We start from the raw sequence: 23,826 nt of genomic DNA, 5'->3' as shown, positions 1-23,826 counted from the left end.
CCTCAACAGGACACCGATTCCCATGTATTTAAATTCACCACCTTTGTACTGAAATAATGTAAAAGTATGAGACTTAAGCCTAAAATCCTGCTATAATTTTCAGATCAAAAAAAAAATTTAAAGCTAATCTTTATTTAAGACTCAACTTTCTACCAGGTAGTTAAGTACTTAACATAGTCATTCAACAATCCTATAGACTGTTACAATCCTTAAAAATGAGGAAACAGGCACAGAGAGGTTAAGTAACTTGACTGAGGTCACATAGTTACTGTGACAGAGCCATGACAGAGCCACAACATAGCTGTGTTTCAAACCCAGTCAACCTGAGGGGTGACTTAAGAGTTCAGGTTTTGGAGCCAGACTAGATGGGTTAAAACAGTTTTGGGGAAAATTCAGTTCATAAATGGGAAGTTCTTACAACAGATCCTAGAACATAGTAAGAACTCAATAAATGTTGGCTATTATTATTTGAAGGCCCCTATTAAATTGTACAGTTTTGATTAATGGTAATGTCAAAGCAACAAATATTTTGTGTGTCTAGCAGCTAAAAGACTTAAAACTGTTTCCTCATGTGCTCAAATACATCATACATGGAAGTGTTAACAGTGGTTTTCTATGTGGTTAGCTTATTGGTGTCTTATTTACTTACACTCTTCTGTAGTTTTGGGGCTAATAATTAAGTCGTTATTTTCCATTTAACACATTTAGAAAAAACTGGCCTAAATGGCAACTTCTATCTCTTTTCTTAATACCTACTGCTAATTTTCAATCTGAAAGGAATAAGGGAACATTAAAAAGGACTCTCTTCCAATCTACTCAAAAATCACAGTTTTCTTATCTTTAGTCAAAATCTGATTATGTGCTTACTAGTAATACTAAACCTGATGATTCCTCCCCCTAAAAATCACTGTTATATTTCATTTAGGTACCTCATATAAGAAATTTGCTTTCCCCATGAAATGAGGTTATATAAAACTCCCTCTCGACAATGGATTAATAAATACCAATGAGACCTTATATTTGAGACAATAAAATCACCACTGCCTTATCTCAACAGCAGCTTTGCAGAGTTCTTTTAGTAGCAACACATACTGAACTATTTAAACGTGAAATGGTATGTCTAAGTTGTTTCTAAACAGTAGGGATATAAATAAAACACTACTGGCCATAGATAATTTAAAGCAGGTGATGGGTTCATTCTACTATTCTCCCCCTCTTTTGTGTACTTTAACATTTTTCTGTAATAAAAAAATGCCCCAATCTCCACACTGACTCCCCACCACATTAAAAAATATTGGATTTGGTGATGTAATCTTGCCTGGGTATACTGAAGTCTCCATTTCCAAAATACCTAACTAACTTACATAGCTGCTGCAGAATTAAATGAGAGAATATACGTTAAAAAAAAAAAAAGTCTCTAATACAGTGGCCAACACATAACAGGGACTGAAAAATGGCAATTAGAGTGGCTCTCTGATAAAATAAACAGAACATCATGCAGACTAAACATGTGAACACACCTTTAGGTATTTCAATACCAATTGAAATATTTCCCAGTTGTCTCACTACCCACAAAACAGCAAATTGAAATACTCGTCAGGGACAACATGCTCCAAATTTTCAAGGCCCAAAATTTCAGGGAAAACATGAGATTCCCATTAAAAAAATTAAAAATTTTTTTGCTGTGCCTTTTAAGGGTTAAAGCTGTTGGAACAGAGCTCTCTCCAACACTCTAGAGCAGGAAATAAATGTATAAAGTTAGCACAGTAAGGTTAAAAATCATGGGCATTCATTTTTATTCGCTACCGAAACTTTTGTTTTGCAAAACGAAGATTCTGCATAAAATGCATTTTAAAATCTTTTGAGAACAACCGGTATCCTATGAAGTCCTCTAGGAGCTCGTTAATAAAGATAGCATCAATAACAGCAGCTAACATTTACCAGACCCTTATTTTGTGCCAACCATTATCCCATGAATTTTGCTTACGGCAACCCTATGAGCTCCTGTGATCCCAATTTTGCATTAAAAATAAAGTTTCTGAGCTCTCTTGACTTAAAACAGGGCGGTCCACGTTTCTTTTTTTTTTTTAACCAGTTATCTGAAAGGCATCCGAATCAGCATTGAGACCAAACCCCAACTATGTGAATTGCGACGTTTAGAGCTTACAGTCTGAAAATCTCACGGGGGTAACCAGCTCCCAGGGAGGAGAACAGCAGACAGGTTTAATAAGCTCTCTACCCACTGTGCGGGTGCAGCGGCCCAGCTGTCTTGAGTTCTTTTAAGCTGCGGTTCACCACCTTTCTTAGACCAGACAGTCCCTAGGCATAGCATGTTGACGCACCTCCCCCCTCTATTACCCGTCTTTGGAAGTCGCAGGTAGGCGGAGCTCCCCCCCATTCACACCTGCTGTAGGCCCCGGTTCCTCCTTGGAGAGTACCTGAGTAACTGACACCAAACTCCCAACGGCCTGAACAAGCAGGACCCGCCAGGCCCCTTGGCCCTCTTTCCCATCCTGCTTCCCCCAACCTGGCCTGGCTCGGGCTGGGACGACCCCCTCCGGGACTGCCAGGACAGGGGCCAGACGGAACCGCGGCCTCCGGCACTCTTTCACGGCGCCATCTTGAGAAGGGAAGAGGGTGACACCCGTCGCTCCCTCAGCCAGTCTGCAAATCCTGGTCTCCAGAGCTGTTTGAGGAATGAATCACCAGGGCCGGCAGGACGAGACGCCAGGCTCGATAGCTCTGGGTACTGGCGCCGGGCGGGGAAGAATGGGCGGGGGACTCCGTGCCGGCAGGGCCGCGGAGAGACCGAGGACAGCGTATAACCTGGGGTCCCGGCCGGCGCCGGGCAGGGGAGGGACGGTTTGGTTACCTGAGACCGCAGCACGCGGAGCAGCGGGGCTGAAGCCTCCCAGCAGCAGGTCCCAGGCGTGGCCCGAGGAGAGGGTGAGGCTGTGGCTTAGACGGCGGCGGCGCGTCTCCTCCTCAGGCCGCTCCCCTCAGACTGGACGGTGCCGGGATCGTGCCGTGGTGCCGCCCCCGTCCGGCTCCGTCTCCGCCTCTCTCCGCTCCGCCTTCCTCTTTTCCTTTCTCCTCCTCCGCCACCGCCGGCGCTCGAGTTCCGACTAATTCTTCCTCCTCCTCCCTCCTCTGCCTCCTCCCCTCGGACCAGCCGGCGGCTCCGTCGCGAACCAAAACACAAACACTCAAGTCCCAGCGCGGGAGCCACTTCCGCCGCCAGGCGCCGGCCTCGCCGCCACGTCGCTGCACGTAGCGAACTACGCCTCTTCGTCACTTCCGCCGTCGCCAGTGCGCTCTCTCCGTCTGCTCCCCCGCCCCTTGTCGAAGCCTTGGCGGCCGGGCCTGGTTTTCGGGGCCGGGTGGGCCATGTCACGTGACCTCGGCGAGAGGCCGCGTCGGATTCAGCCACCTCCCACCTCCCTCCCACATCCCAGGCAAGCACGGCCCCGCCCTTGTCGGCGCCATTGTTATCTCGGTGGCGGTCTCGGTCTCCCGGCGGCCGGCGTGGGGGTAGGGGTGGGGGGTGGGGGGGTTACTCTTTTACTCCCTGGCTTTTGGGGAAGCGTGAGAAAACTGGGGTTTGTTGCTCCCCGGCATGGGGGGCGGCGAAGTTCCCGCTGAATATTTGCACACAGTCCCAGTTATTCTACCCTGCAACACCCCAACCCTGGCAACTTGGCTAAGGGGAATGGGTGGGTGGGTGGGGGAAGGGGTGTACTTTTCTAGCACGTGAGAGCCCCCGAACTTGTCCTGGGGGGGGGGGGGATGGATGTGTTGTAAAGGTGTGGTTATTTACCCAGGGAAGAGGATTAGACCCCGTACCAAAAGTTGTCTCTAGGCGAGGAAATCTTAATAACTTGCTTTTGTTCATTCAGTGATTCAGTGTACCTATTTTTGATGGTGGTGGTGGGGAGCAAATCTTAAAATAATAGCTCGCTTTTATTCGGGGCTTTCCTTTGCGAATTACTGTACGAAACGCTTTAGAGGAGTTTTTCCATTTTACTCTTATACTAGAAGGTTTCACTCTGAAACTAGTATCTGAAACTAAATGCCTTCCTACATTAGAATATTAACTCCCCAAAGTGGTCCTCAACGCTGTCTCGCATAGTGCCTGCCAGCTCAGAACCTTCAGTCAAGTGTGGAATTAATGAATGAGGCGTGCCTTTTTTAAAGGTAAAGAATTTGAGGCAGAGAGATTGTGTAACTTGTCCAAAATCCCCACTGCGCTGGTGATGAATTGTATTCTAACCTGAAGGCTGGCTCCACAGCCTGAGTTTAAGCAGGATTCCAGTACAACTTAAGACTTTCATTACCATCCACTGCAGACCTACATACACACCTTGCTTTGTTAAAGTTCATAGAGTAGTTTCTGGCCAGGTATCTGAAACAAAACAAAATTCATTCTGTAATTTGGTGGAATGTTAAATTGACTTTCCCTCAGGATAAGGACTACTTTTCAGTTTGCAGTTTACCATTTATAAGCTTCATTTTGAGAACATCGATATTGATTGTCTAGGATGTGTACTAGGGAAAGTATCCTGAGGGTTCTCAGTCAACTTTATGCAATGAAGATGATTTGAATCCTTGAATAGCCAGTCTTCTAGATCAACTCCCCAGTTACTAACCAGAAGAGCATAATGTGTCATACCTAAATGGTATCTGTGGCACTTTATCCCAAGAGGTTGTTCCAATATAGTGTGTTAGTCACGTTAATACCTCTTGGACAATCCAAGGAAGAATCAGGAAATAGGATATGTCACATCAGTTTTGACATGTCAACAGTATGTAAACCAAACCTATTCCACCCCAAACCTGCTTCTGCTTTGTTGACTGGTATTAACAGCCTCCCAGTCACCTGAACATGAAAGGCCAGAATCATCTTCACTCTTCCTGTTTTCCCTCATAAACCATTGTCCATTCTAATACCAAAAATTCTCTAATCCCCTAATCTGTGATCTAATCCCAACACCCAGGCTGTGGTAGTATTAATATAAACAGGAATTAATGCACACACGTGTCTTCAATCATTGTGTACGCTTCAGCCAGTCATTCTCCTCAGAAATGCTCAAGGATATCTCATTTGCAAAATAGAGTCCAAACTTCTGTAGTCCTGTCCCACATTTCTTTCATTCTGTTTCTATGGTCTCCCTCTCCCCAAACACTTGCTTTGTATCCTAATCACACTGGTCTATTCTGTTCCCAGAATGTTGTTGGTATGTTATCATCTTGGCATTTTTGATCATTTTGTTCTCTCCCTCCCAGAACACTGTTACCACCCATCACTGCAGGTTTCACTTTGGCCAGGACACCAACTCCTCTGGTTGGCATCTGAAGATACAGTGGACCCTTGAACAATGCAGGGGTTAGGGGCACTGACCCCACCCAATTGAAAGTCTGCATGTAATGTTTGGCTCCTCCAAAACTTGAGTACTAATAACCCAGTATTGACCAGAAGTCTTACCAATAACATGTTGTATGTTAAATGTATTACATACTGCACTCTTACAATAATACCTTTCACTTAATTTTTTTGGTATTTCTAGGCTATGCCATTGCAAATTTTTTCAAAATTTTGCAGATCTCCAAAAAAATTTCTGATATATTTATTAAAAAAAATCTGCGTATAAATGAATTCACACAGTTGAAATCTGTGTTGTTCAAGGGTTAACTGTACTTTTAGTGGATTTAGTTATTTTTTTCCTGTAGTTTCACGCTACTTCACTTTACTCTCTGTAGTGGTTCTAATACCTATCTGCCTTATTTTACAGTGCCTACACTTTTCTCCTCAGGTTTTTGTTCCCATTAGGGAAGCTAAAATCTCATTAGGATTTTAAAGTTCTAAAGGACCAAGACCGTTATTTATTCATCATTTCAGTTCCTCACAAAGCATCTTTGAGATAACAAGGGCCTCAAAAATATTTGTGAACCTAATTATATTTAGAGTGGTGAGCATTTGATTGGAGAGAACCTCACAAATAACACAGGGATGCGGAAATTTATAAATTGCTAGGAACTCCCCATTTCATTGTTCTAGGATATTGCTTCCTCATTTATTTTCTTCTACCAATTTGGTCTTTTAATTCACCTCCTTCATGAATACATTCCACAATATTTTGTAGTTTAGTCATAATGTTTGTCTTAAAGAGTACTGTGCCAGTGGCTAAGCACTTTTAAGATCTGCTGCCAGAGACTGAAATGCCACAGTAAAGCTTTTCTCTTGCTGCTGCCACTCACAATATGCCTGTGTTTTTTTCCTAGCCCCAGTTAACTGAGGAGGACTGACAAGTGCATATATTTTAGTGTCAAATGTGGAGTCCTACTAATTGACAGATTTTGTTAAGGAAGCTACAAAGTGGACAGACCCTAAATAAAGTTATAGACTTGAACACAGCCCTTAGTGCTTCCTTTGCTCTCAAATCTATAAACATCCACTCACAAATTCCCAGCACTTTATGTCTCTCTGTCACCCCTGGCACTCTTACCCTATATATTCTACCTTCTCTTCCAGGACGTCTTTCCTCCATTGTGTAGTTGAAGAATTAATCATAGATAGTAATGACTGGTAACATTTTGTTTTAACTGGGACTACCTGGAGGCAAACCTAAAGGTAATTCTAACATAAGGTGGGCATGATGGCAAGGCAATGAGAAAAAAATTATGGGAACTTGAGCTAGTCATGTTTAAAAAGTTTGTGTCTTTGCCAGGCTAAATGCAAGCCTCAGTTCAATTGTCATGTACCTAAGGAACTTCTAAGCCCACCAATTCTAAAGTAGCATCTCTTTATATCAAAGTATTGTTTTCTTTGTAACATTTATCACTATGTGAAATGATCTTAATTATTGGTTTACTTGATGGTTATTTGTCCCCACTAGAATATAAATTCCAAGAGAGAGAGATTGGCTTATATTTCACTATATTCCCATCATAGACACAAAGTAGGTACTCAATAGTTATTTGTAAAAATGAAAGAATTGAATGAACGCTTATACATACAGACATCCCTTCATTTACACGCTTTCAAGTCATTTAAAGTGCTTGGGGGAGAAGAATATTTATATTAACTATATGAAAATTACAATACACAATTTGTTCAAATGTGAAATGTCTTTTAAGCATTTGTTTTTTTTAGTTTTTCATTTACAAGTTTTTCATAGTTTCTAAAAGACTGGAATCCTATAAATTCCATTCAGATTCTAAGCTAGGTGCTCTGTATCCCCTGTATGTGTAAAACATGACAAATATTTACTAAATACACTTTCATTAAAACCTGACAAAGTTGTAGCCCCAATTTAAAGAAAATCTCATGCTTACATATCCAGAGTTTGAGTTGCACAATATTTTAAGAAGTGGATATGCATTATTGTATAACACCCCTCAAACTTTAACATATTTAAATACTATTTAAAGCTTATTTATTAAAATGTAAATGTTCTCAAAGACTTTAAGTACTTTGTGTAACACAGGTACCAAATAACTTCACAGAATTTAAAGTAGTTCTTTAGGCTGAAAGAACTACGTGCACTGTGCTTGTACATGCACAAGGAAGGACCTAAATTAATGGTCACAACCAGAGAAGTGGTTACTTTTATCCTGATTGCCATAAAATTAGTAGGCCAATGGCCAGGAGGAGGAAGCCCACGGTTGAACTCATCCTGAGGGGACTGCTTTGCTAGAGAAACCGAAGAGAAGTTAGTGAACGTTTTCTCCAGTGCCAAAACCACATCCTCCTTGTTTTCTTGCCCTCCAGATTTGGTCAAGAAGGAGGAAAAGAGAGGAGAGAGGGAGGGAAGGAGAAAAAGAAGAAGGGGGAGAGAGAGAGGGAGAGAAACTGACTGGAGAAAGTCGGGGAGAAATGGGCGGGATCCTGCCCCGAGAAACAATTGCGCGTTAAGCCACGCCCCTGTTTCCTAGGTAACCGGGTAAACAGACCTTAGTCTCCTTTCTGCTAGGTGTTATTTCGTAGGCAGGAAGCTGTGGGCAGGGAGTCGGAGTTGAGATGTGTTCTTTCGTGAGAGTGGGGTCCCCCAAAGGTTTGGGGCACCCCAAGGGATTAGGAACTTTCCTTGAGCCAGGTATAGACTTCCCCTTTGAGATGAGTGCTGTTGGAGGAATGGGGGTATCTGAGAGGAAATCTCCCCAGAGCATAGAGGTTGGGCTCACTCACGAAGGGAAGGATGATTTAGGAGAGAGGGGGGTCGTCATGGGAACAAAATCTCCCACAGAGTTAGGGTTGAGAGTGGGATTAAGAAAAGATTCCTCATGTAGGGAGAACCTCTTGGTTAGTAATAAATTTGAGAGGAATGCATCACCAGAAACAAAATCTCTGTTGAGCAAGGAGGTTGAAATGAAATTAAAAAGACAGAATACATCTAGGACCCTCACGGAGAGGAGTAATTTAGGAGTCTATGGGGTCTCAGCCTCACGGGAAACAAAACCTCTGGGTACGGTGCCAGGAGGAGAGGGTTTAGAAAATGAGTGTCTTCTGGCAGGGTGTTCTGGAAGGATAATACAGCCTCCCTTAGGCATGGTAGGCGAAAGTCCACAGGCTCTAGGGAGCAGGAGAGGCTCTGCAGCTTGTTCCCCTAAAGTGTTAGGGGCGTCAGTAGGGAAACAGCCTGCTTTGGATATGGATCCTAGACAGGAACTGGGAAGAGGTACCTGTGTGGTAATGGAGCCCAGTGCAGAGATGAAGCCTCCTGCAGTGGTAGACACTGGTCTAGAAGAGCCAGATGAAACAGGCCCCCAAATGGGCTTGGTGATAGAACCTTCTGAGTGCCAGTTTGCCCAACAACCAGAAGAGAGAAAAGAGACTGAAAACAATGAACCTGGAGTAGAACCTCCAGACTGCATCAGACCTATATACTCTGGGAAATTTTTTGATCGGATGCCTTGCTGGCCAAGTGTAAGTTTTTTTTCTAGTTCTTTTCCTAGGAACTGTGGAATGTCCTGTCTTTACCAGGATGACAAACTGATGAGACTTGTTTGGGTTCGTGGAGTCAAACTGCAAAGATTTCATTGGGATTCTGATATTCCTTGTCCTGTTGGATTCTTTCCAGCTTTCACTTTGATCTCCTCTCATGCTCTGCCTCTCTTCCTAGATGTCAGCTTTGTTTTCTGTGCACACCAGTGATTCCTCTTGATTTCTCCTGCCTTTCTCCTTTGACTTTCATTCTATTTCTCAATCTGCATTTTCTCAGCCCTTTCACTGAGATACATGTTGTATCCTCCTAGTCATGTAATGAAGGGAAAGAAAAACACATTTTCTCCTATTCATTATTTATTCTGTGAGTTATTCATTCTTTCAGCAAAGACTTGCGGTGGCCATTTTGCTGGATGCAGGAAAGTATAAAATAAAAAATACATGATCTCTACAATCTACATTTAGGCACTCATTTCAATGTTGGAGACAGCTAACAAGTATTATATAGATGTCCAAATGAATGCAAAACAAATGTGATTCTTCCTTAATAGAGATATACTCTAAGCACAGAGTTCCGTGGAGAAGTTGGACAGCTCTGAAGGAGATGGGAAATACTTTGCCTAGCAAGTAATATTTGAGCAAATTTAGACATATCAGATGGAAAACAAGGTTGGAGCATTTTTGGCAAAGAAAGGCATAAAGCATGACCAAAGTTTCTTGTGTTTGGGAGATATAAGCAATTCTTTTTATCCAGCATGGTGTTGAGAGATACAGATGAAAAAGAAATATGTGGATGGGGGTGCCTGGGTGGCTTAGTCGGTTAAGCATCCGATGTCGGCTAAGGTCATGATCTCGCGGTTTGTGAGCTTGAGCTCCATGTAGGGCTCAGTGCTGACAGAGCCTGCAGTCTGCTTCTGATTCTGTGTCTCCTTCTCTCTGCTCGCACTCTGTCTCTCTCTCTCTCAAAAATAAATAAACAACAACAACAAAAGAAATATGTGGACAAAATCTAAATGTCCAGAATGCAGGGGTAAAACATATGGAGACAAAGCAATGGTGGATAAAATTTGTCTTTTGGAAAGATAATTCTGACATCAGTAGTAATGATGAACTGGAAGGGGGAGATAATGGATGACAGGAAACAGAAGGCTTTATGAAAGTAATTATGGACAGAAATTAATGTAGAGTTAGAATAGAGAGGAGAGTGCAGTTTTGAAAGCTTTTTAGGAGATGATATTGTTAAGAATTGCTATCCATTTGTTCATCTATGTGGTGAAAGACAGGAAAGTTGATGCATGACTTAAAAGTTTCTAGGTTGATAATGATCTCTTCTGGTTTGGTGGCAAATGAGTGTCTGGTGTTGGCCGTCCTGAGTTTGAAATATCTACAAGTATCAGATGAAGAAGCCAGGGAGCCCATTGGTAATGTGAGACAGTTGGAGCCATGAGTAGCATAGAAGTGTCTAGGTAAGAACCTTGGGAAACACATTAATGTGGTGGTCAGAGAAAGAAATATGAATTGGGTGAGCTTTTGAGAAGGACTTTTACCTTATTTATTGTGCAGCTTCATGGCATATCACAATGCCTGGCTTATGGTGATCATTTGGTAAATCTATGATAAATGGAAGGAAGGCTGGATTAATAAATGGGAGAATGAACAGTTAGAGAAGAAAGAGGTGAGTCTGAGAGGGTGGTATTGAGTTACATAAAAAAAGCATCCTTAAGATATGCTGAGAATAAAAGACTCCACACACTGAGATTTGACAATACAATTCTGCTGAAGTGGTCACGGGGATTCTGCAGATTTTCTTCTGCAACTGCAGACTTTTTTTGTTCCCCTTGGGATTCAGGGTGTTCTTTTGTCTTTGACCCACTTTGCTTTCTGGTTCCATTATTGGATTTCCCCAGCCAAGCGCTTTCACTTGACCACACCTGCTTCTCCTTTCTGGATTGGTTCTACAGTCTATGGCTTCAGACCTGATCTCAGACACAGGCTACCAGCTTTCGGTTTCCAACAGAGGCAGTTTTAAAACCTGTGCTTCCTCCTCCTCTCACATCCTCCTTTCTAAGTGTGATAGGACAGCGAAGAGAATTTCAAGGAGAAAGTGACTAGAAGTGTTAAAACACCTGTGATCGGGTAAATAGGATATACATTAATTAGTTTTGAATGTTAAGGAAATTAACAACATTGTTAGAATGGCGTAACAGAAAGAGAATTCAGATTCCAATATACCGAAGAATGAATGGGAAATTCAAATTGAAGAAAGTTATTGTGAATTTTTTTTTCCTTAGGAAGTGTGACAGTGAAGAGAGTAAAGATTACAGTTAGGAATCTACTTATTTAGTGAATCATTAGAGGAGTTTGAGATAACAGAAAAGAGATAATGGATGGAACCAGGTCCTAGATAAACAGGAGGGAGTGGAATTAGAATATAGGCAAGAGAAGAGATTAGCATGAATTAGAAATAGTATTTTTTAATATTAAAATATGCATTTTTACTGTAAAACAAAAATAATATCATAGAAAGTTTAGAAAATGGGAATGAAAACACTCAGAATCTTATCTCCCTAATACAATGCCTACTAGCACTCTGCTGCATTCACATTAATGTTTATTAGCAGTTTACCATATCAACATCACAGCTCATGGAGCTTTGCAGGTATTAACTCATTTGCTGTCACAACAACTCTATGAGACAGCTGCTATTATTTTTTAAAATTTATTTATTTAAATTCAAGTTAGTTAAATACGGTGTAGTATTGGTTTCAGGAGTAGAACCTAGTGATTCATCACTTACGTATAACACCCAGTGCTCATCCCAACAAGTGCCCTCCTTAATGCACATCACCCATTTAGCACATCCCCCACTGACCTCCCCTCCACCAACGCTCAGTTGCTTCTCTTTATTTAAGTGTCTCTTATGGTTTGCCTCCCCCCGTTTTTATCTTATTTTTCTTTCTCTTCCCCTATGTTCACCTGTTTTGTTTCTTAAATTCCACATATGAGGGAAATCATATGATATTTGTCTTTCTCTGACTGACTCATTTCATAGCATAATACACTCTAGTTCTATCCATGTTGCAAATGGCAAGACTTCATTCTCTTTGATTGCTGAGTACTGTTCCATATATACACCACATCTTATTTATCCATTTATCAGTTGATGGACATTTGAGCTCTTTCCATAATTTGGCTATTATTGAGAGTGCTGCTGTAAACATTGGTGTGCATGTGCCCCGTCGAAGCAGCATTTTATATCCTTTGGATAAATACCCTGTAGTGGAATTGCTGGTTGTAGAGTAGTTCTGTGTTTTTAAATGTTTGTTTATTCTTTTGAGAGAGAATGACAGAGTGAGAGCAAGGGGCAGAGAGAGAGGGAGACACAGAATCTGAAGCAGGCTCCAGGCTCCGAACCGTCAGCAAGAGCCCAACATAGGGCTTGGACTTGAAAACTGCGAGATCATGACCTTAGCTGAAGTCAGCCGCTTAACCAACTGAGCCGCCCAGGTGCCCCTAGAGTAGTTCTATGTCTAATTTTTGGAGGAACCTCCACACTATTTCCCAGAGTGGCTGCACCAGTTTGCATTCCCACCAACAGTGCAACAGTGTTCCCCTTTCTCCACATCCTTGCCAACATCTGTTGTTTCCTGAGTTAATTTTAGCCTTTCTGACAGATGTGAGGGGTATCTCATTGTGGTTTGGGTTTGTATTTCTCTGATAATGAGTGATGTTGAGCATCTTTTCCTGTGTCTCTTAGCCATCTGGATGTCTTCTTTGGAAAAAGGAACAGCTGCTATTATTAAATTCTGTTTTATAGGTGAGAAACTGAGGCAAATCAGGTAATTTGGCCAAAGTTATATTACTAGGAGGTGTTAGCCTCAGGATTTGAAGTCACAACTTCAGAGTCAAGAGTTTATATCGTTGACTATATGACATTTCTTGTGACACTTTTCTCCAAATGCATTTTAATGTAGTTGTTACACTAAACATTGTTTTTCTTGATTTTTCACTAATTATCATTTAATAATATTTCAGTGTTATTACAGAGACCTTCAAAGATCTCTTATTGATAAAAAAAAATCAATATTGGGGCACCTGAGTGGCTCAGTCGTTAAGCATCTGACTCTTGATTTTGGCTCATGATCTCGTAGTCATGAGATCGAGTCCCATATTGGGGTCTGTGCTGAATGTGGAACATGCCTGGGATTCTCTCTCTCCCTCTCTCTCTGCCCCTCCCTGCCCCCCTCCTTCAAAATAAATAAAATTAAAAAAATATATTTCTTTAAGCCAATATATGATTTTTTATCTAATTCATTCTCTCTCTTGTTGGACATTAGATTTTTTTCCCCAGATTTTTCTGTTTTCTATGAAAGTAGTCTGTGAACATCTTTATATATCTTGGAATATTTCCTTAGGATAGCGTTATAGCAGAAGCCAACAAATGGATATTTTTCTAGTTACTCTTGCCAAATCCCTTCCTAAAAGATTGTACCACTGAATTTTAAAAATTAATAATGGTTTGTAGGGCATTGTTTTAATTCACATTTACTGATTATGTGATGAGATTGAAAATTGTTTCATATGTTTCTTTTCATTGTTTTTCTTTTTTTTTTTTTTTTCTTATTAGAGAGCATGGAGGAGAGGGACAGAGGGAGAGAGAAAGAGAATTACAAGCAGTCTCCACACTCAGTGTGGAGCCTGATGTCGGGCTTGATCCCATGACTTTGGGATCGTGACCTGAGACAAAATCAAGAGTCAGAGGCTCAACCAACTAAGCCACCCCAGCACCCCTGTTTCATTGTTTTTCTTATTCTTATATCTGGTTATCTTGGTGAGCTCCTATTAATTGCTTATCATTATATAGGTTTGCCACTTGGGGTGCATCATGTTGAGCACAATCCAAGGAAATGTTGAAAGCAAAGAGCTTTTTATTGTTATTAGTAAGAAGACAGGGAGATAGCTTTCAAAGCACTGTCTCCCAGCGTTTTGGAGGAGGGGGCATGGAGCTTGCATATGCACTTTTGGTTCAACTGCTCATGCCTATCATGTCAACATGCTAGTACATACATTGTATGTTCAAAAAAATGATGGAAAACTCCGTTCATAGGAGGAGAGCTTAGTATTCTAATGAGCTAAAGGTAACGTCAAGACACCTTGGGACCTCCTCTGTAGGTCCTTAATGCCTATTCAGCTTAAACTGGCTCAAGTAAGGGGTCACCAAGTGAGACACACCTGTCAAAGGGCTATTGGGTGAAACACCTAGTTGGGCATCTCCTTGGCTGGAACTGTTGGTTCTGTGAAGCAAAACACATTCCTTCCCTGCTTTTGTCCCTTCCTGTCCTCCATTCTGTGATAGTTTTCAGTCCCCTTATTTAAACAACTTCCCATTGCATCCTAGCTAACAATTATTTCTTTTGGATTTTCTAGGTAGGCATATTGATACTTTGCCTTTCCTTCTTCAGTATGTATACCTGCTATCTTTATTTTCTGTTTCTCTGTATTGCTTATGATCAATAATACAATATTGAAAGTAAGTTCTCTTTTCAAAATTTAACGGGAAGAATTCCTGTGTTTCACTATCAAGTATTATTTTTAGTGGAGATTTCTGATATATGAAATCAAGGATATTTATATTCATTCCCAGTTTGCTCAAAATGTTTAAAAATCAGGAATAGAGTTTGAACATTAAGAGCTTTCCCCCACATTTGTTGAAATATATTATTTTCCAAATTGAAACCATTAATTTTCTAATAGCAAACCATCTTTATATTTTGAGCTAAACCCTACCCGGTTGTCATATATTATAATTATAACATATTCCTGGATTTATGTAGTATTTTACTAGCATATTTGCATCTATGATCCCATGTAAGATCAGACACTAGTGTTTATTTTTGTGCCATTTTTCTCTGAGTTTGGTATGGGAGTAATGCTGGTATAAAAAGAGTTCCTTCTGCATTCCCATTCTTTATGCTTGCATCAGTTTATCCATTATGTGTATTGCCTATTTCTTGGTAGGCTTGGTAGAATTCACATAGCTAAAAGAGGAAAGACAGGTGATCCCTCAACATTGTCACCAAGGAATATAATGGTAACGTATTTGATGCTCCTGAGATCATCCAATTTTACAGGAGGAAGGAAGTGCATTTGGGTGAGTTAAAACCCAGGGTCAAGCACATGGCTGTGAGGTGAGTTCAGATGGAAATCCCTATTGTGAAGAGCCTGCTAAAATCAATCCTTGAGGACAATTGCTTTGCATCAGGGTACATTCAGGGAATTGGGGAGCTCATCTCAATCAGAGCTGTTTCCAGTTGGCGGAAGGGGAGTAAATACTTCTCAAGGTAAAGACACTCATCCTGTTGTCGCATGAAGTTGCTGCCCAAAGTTGGTGTTGATCTTTATGTGAAGGTCTGCTCTGATGGATTTATGAGACTCCATTAGGCCTTCTAGTCCTTCTTGTAAAAGGCATCGGTATAGCAGCAAGGACCTGTATTCAGGAAAAGTTTCCAGGAAATTGTGGCCTACAAAGAGTTTTAGAGTGTCCTTCAAGAATTAAAAGGATTCTGGTAAAAAGAGGTCTTCTATATGTAGCCCATAAAAGGGCTGTTGGCTCTTAGAAAGCACTCTGTTAGAGATCAAAATCTCTGTAATGGTTATTTCTCCAAGACATCCTCAGACTGTCCCTTGATCACCACTAATATACTGACCATGGCAGAAACACTGGGTTATTAGACAAAAAACTGAGTCTTACAAAGTACGTAGTATTGAGCCCTGATGTACAAAGAGGAAGAAGGAAGTACAGGTTCAAATAAAGGTTAAAAAAATTATAGTGTCTGTAATGACTAGGGGCACCTGGGTGGCTCATTTGGTTGAGTGTCTGACTTTTGATTTCCACTCAGGTTATGATCCCAAGGTCATGGGATTGAGCCCTGTGTCAGCTCTGAGCATGGAGCCTGCTTAAGATTCTTTCCCTCCCCCTCTGCCCCCTTCCCCACTTGCACATGTTCTCTCTCTAAAAATATAAATAAATAAATAAATAAATAAATAAATAAATAAATAGGTAAGTAAGTAAGTAAAAATAGTATCTACAATGATTAGACAGTATGTTAGGCATTGGTGCTACAAGGATGCCTACTTTCAAGGAGTTTAGAGTCTATAGACCTGAAACCAATAGACAAATGATTTTATGATACAGTAAATGTCATGTAATGGGGATGCCTTATTATTTTTTTCATTCATAAGAGTAGCTGATAGCTATTTGGGGAAAAGATTCATTTTGTCAGAATTTGCAAAGAACCAATCTCTGCAGAATTCTGAGAACTGAGCGGTTTCATTTGCATAATGGGTTCAGGGCCTTTTGGGCAGAAAGAAATTGATGTTATCACTCCTGTTTCTCTGAGATATTCAGAGTTAAGGATATCTATGGGTAAAACAGAGTGATCTTGACCAAGGCCCCGTGGAAGAGATGAGACTATTGTGGTAGCCCACACTGAGTTTGGAGGGGGGAAAGTGGCATATGATTATGGGTCAATGGGTCTTTAGCAGCTAGAAATGATCTTTTTTTTTTTTTTTTTTTTTTTGAAGCAGGGACCCAAGTTGGAAGGAAGAGTCTCCTTAACTCTTTATTTTTATTTTTTTTAAGTTTATTATTTATTTTGTGTGTGAGAGAGAATCCCAGTGCAGGGCTCGAGCTCACAAATCATGAGCCAAAATCAAGAGTCAGATGTTTAACTAACTAGGCCACCCAGGTGCCCCTAAAAATGGTCTTGTATCAACCTTCCTGAGTGGACTTGAATCTTGGGAACCAATCATAGACATGGTCATTGAAAGCTGTAATAGTGGGAACTGACTGAGGAGGTGGCCAAATGAGGCAGAACAGCTGTGATTAGGAACTGAGAAAGGGGTGGTTGAGTAAGGGTGTGGTCAGTACAGTTGGGAGTTTGATTACATACAGAGGGCCTGAGAAGTTGAGTGGATATATTGAGGAAAACAGCCAAGTTTCTCACTGATAGAGAAAAAAGTTACCAATATGAAAAGGAAAAGGATAGAAGGAATCCTGCTTGGTTGGATTTTAATTGGTGGACACTCATGGTATATCTATATCTATGTCCATGTCTGAATCCATGTCTATGTATCTGCATGCATTTTGTAAAACAGAGTATTATAAAATTGATATAGATGCTAGTATGGGGGTGTGTGTATACATACATAAATACATACATACATACATACCTTACCTCTATTCTCTAAGAGGATCTAGAAGCAATGTTTATCTGGTAACAAATGAACATACCAAAAACCAGACTTTCATTTCTGAATATCATCTGTATTAAAAGGAATAAGGACTCTGGAAGAATGGCTGACTCTAGGGCTGGTGCAGTACAGTATGAACTTGGAACACTTTTGGGAGCCAAAAAGTAAGAAAATTCTCAAAGAATAATACAGATGTGTCAAGGGGCACAGAAACAAGCTTGAAGGAGCTCTTAGTGAACCAAACTGTTGGGTTTGGGGCATTGAGTAAAATAGAAATCCATGAACTCAGACATATGTAAATACATGAAAATTGAACAGCTAGCAAGAAAAGAAAGCTTCCTTGCAGTATAATGCCAATTAATAAGTGTGGATGGAATGATGGAATTAGAAAGTCACCATTTGGCAATCATCATGATAGTAATGATTTAGGCAAAAATCATCAATGGATCTTAAACAGTAAGTGAAAGTTTGGTACGGAACTGGATATTTACGTAGAATAATTATTAATTGCAAAGGAAAAATAACTTTATGGTAGAGAAATGTAGCAGATATCACCTTCATTCAGTGACTGAAGTTAACACTATCAGTAATCGGACAGATTGACAGTGTGTGCTCCCTGACAGAAGAACACAGCATTGTTTCTGTGACACCCCTGACAAAAATGTATAACTTTAATCATAAGAAAACACTAGTCAAACCTAAACTGAAGGACGACATTTTATAAAATAACTAGCCTGTTCTGCAAAAATGTCAAGGTCATGAAAGACAAGGAAATATTAGGAACCTGGGATAATCCCTGAGAAGCCCAGCCCTTGGGAGAAAGTGTAGTAAAGTTTGGATCTGAAAATCAAAAGATCAGTTGTAAGTTGATATTCAGCACAGTTGGGCTTCTGGTTCTACTTCTTTATCCTATGCTAGCCTGACTCCCTACCTCTCTGTACCAGCTCCCACTCCCTTCCACCAAATCTGTGGATTTATTTTCCCAAAGCAGATTTTAGAGTAAAAAATGCCAAGGCCAAGATAAGGTAGGGATGTAGCTCCATGCTGAAAATGGGTCATTAATAAATAAAAATATACTTTCTGTAATGCAGGTTCCCTGGCTTTCTCTCTCAGAGGATGAAATCAAAGATATTTCCCAGACATTAAAACAATGATTAGAAATACTCAGATACATCTTAAAAAATACTTTTTAAGTTTATTTATTTATTTTGAGAGAAACAGAGACAGTGTGAGTGGGGGAGGGGCAGATGGAGAGGGAGAGAGAATCCCAAGCAGGCTCCATGTTGCCAGCATAGAGCCTGATGCAGGGCTCAAAACCAGGAAACTGTGAGATCATGACCTGAGCCAAAACCAAGAATCATAGGCTTAACCAACTGAGCCACCCAGGCACCCCACAAATATTCAGATACATTTTGATGGGTTTTTAGAGTGGTCATGGGGATTCAGAGCTGACAGCCAAGAAAGAATTCTTGAAGAAGTCTTTGGTGCAAAAAGGTGATTTTATTAAAGCAAGGAGACAGGATGCATGGGCAGAAAGAGCTGCACTGGGGTTGTGCAGAGTGACTGGTTACATACTGTGGAGCTGGGGGAGGTAGATTCAAGAAGTTTCTTAAAGGGATTTCCATATGCTAAAGAAGACTCACAGATTACTGGAGGCCTAGCTGTTTTCTGGCTAGAGTTGTTTTTCCCTCTAGCAAAACACTATCATTAAGACAGTAGGAAAACAAAAAACACAGTAGAGAGTTCCTGGAGATTAGGCTATTGATAAGATCCCCCTTTTCTTCTAATTGTACTAAGATATTTGTAAACTGTTGGAGACTTATTTCCTGCCCAACTGTGACCTCTATCAGTTAACTGTTGGTTTTCTTTCCCTTTCCTATGTCTTGGGCAACCAGGAGTGCCTGAGGAATATCACACATATCCCCCCTGGAGGGAAGGGGGTTGTGCTAGCTTGTGCTTGGCCCTCAGCTTGCCTTATGGTCTCTCATCATATTTGATTTAATAGTAGGGCCAGAAAGAGAGAATAGATAAAATGAGGTAGAGAAAATTATCAAAAAATACAGCCACATTTCTTTGATTTTAGGATACAAATCAAGATTGCAAGGAGTTGGGGTGCCTGGGTGGCTCAGTCAGTTAAGTGTCCGACTCTTGATTTCGGCTCAGGTCATGATGTCATGGTTGGTGAGATGGAGACTCCAGTTGGGCTCTGAGCTCGGCTCAGAGTCTGCTTAAGATTCTCTCTCTCCCTCTGCCCCTCCTGTGCAAGCATTCTCTCAAAAATAAATAAATGTTTAAAAAAGTTTGCAAGTAGTTAATTGAGGGTCAAGCCAAATGAAGAAAAGAATACCCATACCATGGATCATTACTATGAAATTTCTGAAAACTAGGGATATAGAGATGATTCTAAATACATCCATAGAGGGAAAAAATCACATATAATGGAAAAATTGAGAACTATATTAGACATCTAATTAGCAAGATCACTTCTTTTTTTTTTTTTTTTAAAGTAATCTCTTTGCCCACCAAGGGGGTTTAATGCACTACGCCAAGATCAAGAGTTGCATGCTCTACTGACTAAGCCCATTAGGTACCCTAGACAGCCTCTTTTTTTTTTTTTTTTTTTTAATATTTTAAAGTTTATTTATTTTGAGAGCACAAGTGGGGGAGGGGCAGAGAGAGGGAGAGAGAATCCCAAGCAGGCTCCATACTGTCAGCACAGAACCCAACTGTCAGCATAGAGCCAAAAGGCCAACTGTGGGGCTCAAACTCAAACTGTGAGATCATGACCTAAACTGAAGTTGGATGCTTAACCTGATTGAGCCATCCAGGTGCCCCACCTTAGATCACCTCTTAAAGGACAAAGCATAATGCTTTCAGAATTGAGAGAGAAATTATTTGCTACCTTGTATTTTATACCTAGCCAAGCCACTAATCAAATGTAAAGAGTAGCATAAAGATATTTTCAGGAACCTGTTAAAAAAAAAAATTCAACTGAGTAAATTTGAAGATCTAATGGACTTTTTTCTAACAGCTCATGAATCAGGCAGCATCCCCTTTAGTAAGTGGAAAAGAGCTATGAGGAGCTGTTCAAAATGTAACTCTTTTATAAGCAGAAGGGGCAGGGATAAGGAAGTCATTAATAAAAAGAAAGGATTACTTCAGGCAAGGTCACCTTTCTTTTGGTAAGGGTGGGGTCTACTAAGCAGATGACCTCACAAGGGTTGATCAGGAAATTCCAGACTGATTGATTTAAAATTCCACTCCTGGGAAAGGCTGAAACTGCAATTAGGTTATATATTAAGTCCTAGTTTGCTAACATGGGGCTTAGCACAAATGGCTCCATTTTAAGCCTGTTTGTTTTTTGTTTTTTGTTTTTGTTTTTTAACATGCAAGGAATCAAAAGTTGATTTTTATTCTTTTTTAGGAAAATACTAAAGAATTTACTTCAGTGAAATGGGGATAGATGGGATTTAGGGAATAGGCAAACCTAACTCTGAAGCACGGCAAAGGAAAAATTCCCAGGACAAGAGCTCTGCACCAGACTTAAGAGCAACCAGCTGAGATTAAAGCAAGAAGACAAAGTGCTATAGGAGAGCTTATTTAAAAAACAAACAAACAGGGGCGCCTGGGTGGCGCAGTCGGTTAAGCGTCCGACTTCAGCCAGGTCACGATCTCGCGGTCCGTGAGTTCGAGCCCCGCGTCGGGCTCTGGGCTGATGGCTCAGAGCCTGGAGCCTGTTTCCGATTCTGTGTCTCCCTCTCTCTCTCTGCCCCTCCCCCGTTCATGCTCTGTCTCTCTCTGTCCCAAAAATAAATAAACGTTGAAAAAAAAAAATTAAAAAACAAACAAACAAATACACCCTAGAAATTTGACAGTTTGGTTGGAGTACTTGGAAAAATTTAGAAATAGGCATATTAAAAAACACAAAAAGCAAAGGCAAAAGCAACGATTAGGAAAAAATAACATAACATAACATAACATGACAATATATAATATACTTACTTATTTCAGCCGTGAACAATAATCTAATTATCATAATGTAAACATCATTGACTTTATCAAAAAGTATGATGTAACCGTACTGAGAGGTATAAGAGCTCCAGCCTTCTCCATCATAAAAGGGTACCAGTAGATGATGTCTAAGACTAATCAGTATGTATCAGTATAAGGGTTAGAAACATGCAGATAAATACCAGAAGTGGCTGAAAGTGTAGAAGACAGTTGGTAGGACTAGATGCAAGTGGGGTGGGGAAATGCTGTTTTTTATTACAACCCTTTGATTTTTGAACAGAGTACATGTATTATTTAGACAAAGTTAATTTTGAAAAAGAGAGAGAAAATAACATTCATTCTTCTAAGTCTTTTGAACCAGACCAGATGGCAATCTTGACACATCTGTATGGTGTACATACATGTTTGACTTGAACTTGGGGGTGCATAGGCTTGTCCTTCTGGATGATAGGTGCTAAAATAAGTGATAAATGATGAGTGATAAATCAGGTAGGGAATCCTTGCTATAGAAACTGCAAAGATGTAGATGAATATACCTTATAAAATAGATTATTTGGTTTCATTTTTATTCCCTGGGTTTGAGACTTTATCTTCCGCTCTCTTCTTTGAAAAATCTACTAGTATTTATTAAAGTGTTTATTCCAGGCTGGCCTTCATCATATTATGGGGAATAAGTTTGAAACCAAGAATTAAAAGGGCAGTACCTCTTCCTCTGAAACCAATCTGTGGTTGAGAGATAGTAGTTGGGAAGAAATCTTTAAGAGAAAGGAGGCAAGATTTATATTATTAAAAACCCACTGTCTTACCTATATGGAGATTTTTTCTTCGATTACCAACCTTGGAAATAGCCTTTTATTTTATAAATGAAGTCAGTGGTAGAAACACTTGAAGAAATGAAACTCCAAGTAGGGGTTCCTATATATGGCTTTTCATACAAGGCTAATTTAGTGACACAAATAAAACCTCCGAGGTCAAATTAATGGTAGAGCACTAAATGATCCTTCCTTTTGAGATTTAAAATGTACTTAGTGTATTAAAGATCCAGCATTTCCCAAGTTTTTGCCAGCATAATTTTATTTTCATTTTTTTTAAAGTTTATTTATTTTCAGAGAGAGAGAGTGCAAGTGGAGGAGGGGCAGAGACAGAGAGAGAGGGAAGAGAGAGAGAATCCCAAGCAGGCTCTGCTCTGTTAGCCCAGAGTCCCATTCAGGCTTCAAACCCATGAAACTGTGAGATCATGACTTGAGCCGAAATCAAGAGTTGTCGGATGCTTAACCGACTAAGCCACCCAGGCGCCCCTGCAAGCATAATTTTAAAAGTACATACATTAACTATAGGTGTTCATGTGACTAAAGTTTGAGAAACAGGGCTAAGGAACTCTACCCATCCCTGGTGGTGCAAGAAGAGGTCCCATCTAGGAGTTCACAGGCCTGGAGAGTGTGTTTTATGGTGTGTTGGGGGATAGGGTTATACTTAATGTTTGCTTATATTTCTTGGCTGGATCCTGACACCAAAGCTCCCTGAGTCAACAGAAAATCTTCAGGAAGATCATTGCTCTCTTCCTCAGGTTAGGAACGTCATTAGGACCCCCCTAGGCTACCTTTTAGAGTTCGGGAAGTAGACTCAAGGTGGCCATTAAAGCTGCTTCTAAATTCTGTCTTGGGCCTGCATATACTTGATTATTCTTAGTTTCTGGTGCTCTTGTTGCTGTTTGCCTTCTATTTGATGTTGTTTGTAGGCTTTTTGATAACGTTTTATTGCTTTCTTTTGCTTTATAAAGCAATATATAGTAGTAAAATATTAAGAATAGTATAAAGAAGAAAGTAAGTCACTTATAATCTCACCACTCAAATAGAATCACAACTAGCAACTTTTTGTCTATGTGTTCTGCGTGTACTGCTGCGTATAGAGATGTGATTCTGTGTATTTTGGTTTTTTGTTTGTTTGTTTTCTTTTTGGTGCAGAAAAGGTGGTTTTATTAAAGCATGGGGACGGGACCTGTGGGAAGAAAGAGCTGCCTGTGTGTATCCGTATGATACAAATTTACATCTTTGTTTTAATTCACATTATGTCATGAACATTTTTATACTATTCAAAATTATTTATATCCATCATTTTAAATGATTATACAATAGTATATTATTTTTTTAAATGTTTTATTTATTTTTGAGAAAGAGAGAGAGAGAAAAAAAAACACTCCAGCAGGGGAGGGGCAGACAGGCTGGAATCAGGCTCTGTGCTGACAGCAGACAGTCCATTGGGGGTCTTGAGCTCTCAAACTGCAAGATCATGACCTGAGCCAAAGTCAGGTGCTTAGCCGACTGAGCCACCCAGGTGCCCCACAATAGTATGTCATTTGAAGATACCATAATTTATTGAACCATTTGCCTGTTTTTACATATTTAGTGTGTTTACGTTTATATAATTTTTTTAAATGTTTATTTTTGAGAGTGAGAGACAGAGTGTGAGCAGGGGAGGGGTAGAGAGAGAAGGAGACACAGAACCTAAAACAGAACCTGAGGGGCGCCTGGGTGGCGCAGTCGGTTAAGCGTCCGACTTCAGCCAGGTCACGATCTCGCGGTCCGTGAGTTCGAGCCCCGCGTCAGGCTCTGGGCTGATGG

At 40.5% G+C, this 23,826-nt stretch overlaps 2 protein-coding genes across 5 annotated transcripts in view; one reads left to right on the top strand and one right to left on the bottom strand.

The window, feature by feature from the left end:
• Positions 1–3,366, bottom strand: part of RAB5A (RAB5A, member RAS oncogene family) — a 31,506-nt gene extending 28,140 nt beyond the window's left edge. Inside the window, exon 1 of one of the 3 annotated variants that reach the window (XM_045503756.1) lies at positions 2,873–3,366. The gene's annotated coding sequence lies outside the window, so the exon portion shown is untranslated. Of the gene's footprint in view, positions 1–2,358; positions 2,688–2,872 lie in introns of those variants that run through there. The other 2 variants (XM_045503759.1, XM_045503758.1) reach the window with 2 other exon arrangements.
• Positions 3,367–7,151: 3,785 nt separating this feature from the next.
• The window catches only part of EFHB (EF-hand domain family member B), a 50,961-nt gene continuing 34,286 nt past the window's right edge, over positions 7,152–23,826 (top strand). The window contains exon 1 of one of the 2 annotated variants that reach the window (XM_045503753.1): positions 7,152–8,923. In XM_045503753.1, coding sequence (XP_045359709.1) covers positions 8,018–8,923 — 906 coding nt within the window. In that variant the 5' untranslated portion in view covers positions 7,152–8,017. The remainder of the gene's footprint in view (positions 8,924–23,826) is intronic. The other variant, XM_045503754.1, reaches the window with a different exon arrangement.

Source organism: Leopardus geoffroyi, chromosome C2, assembly GCF_018350155.1.
Source record: "Leopardus geoffroyi isolate Oge1 chromosome C2, O.geoffroyi_Oge1_pat1.0, whole genome shotgun sequence".
Lineage (NCBI taxonomy): Eukaryota > Metazoa > Chordata > Mammalia > Carnivora > Felidae > Leopardus > Leopardus geoffroyi.
The sequence above is the reverse complement of the archived record's forward strand: the minus strand, read 5'-3'. Positions and strand labels throughout refer to the sequence as shown.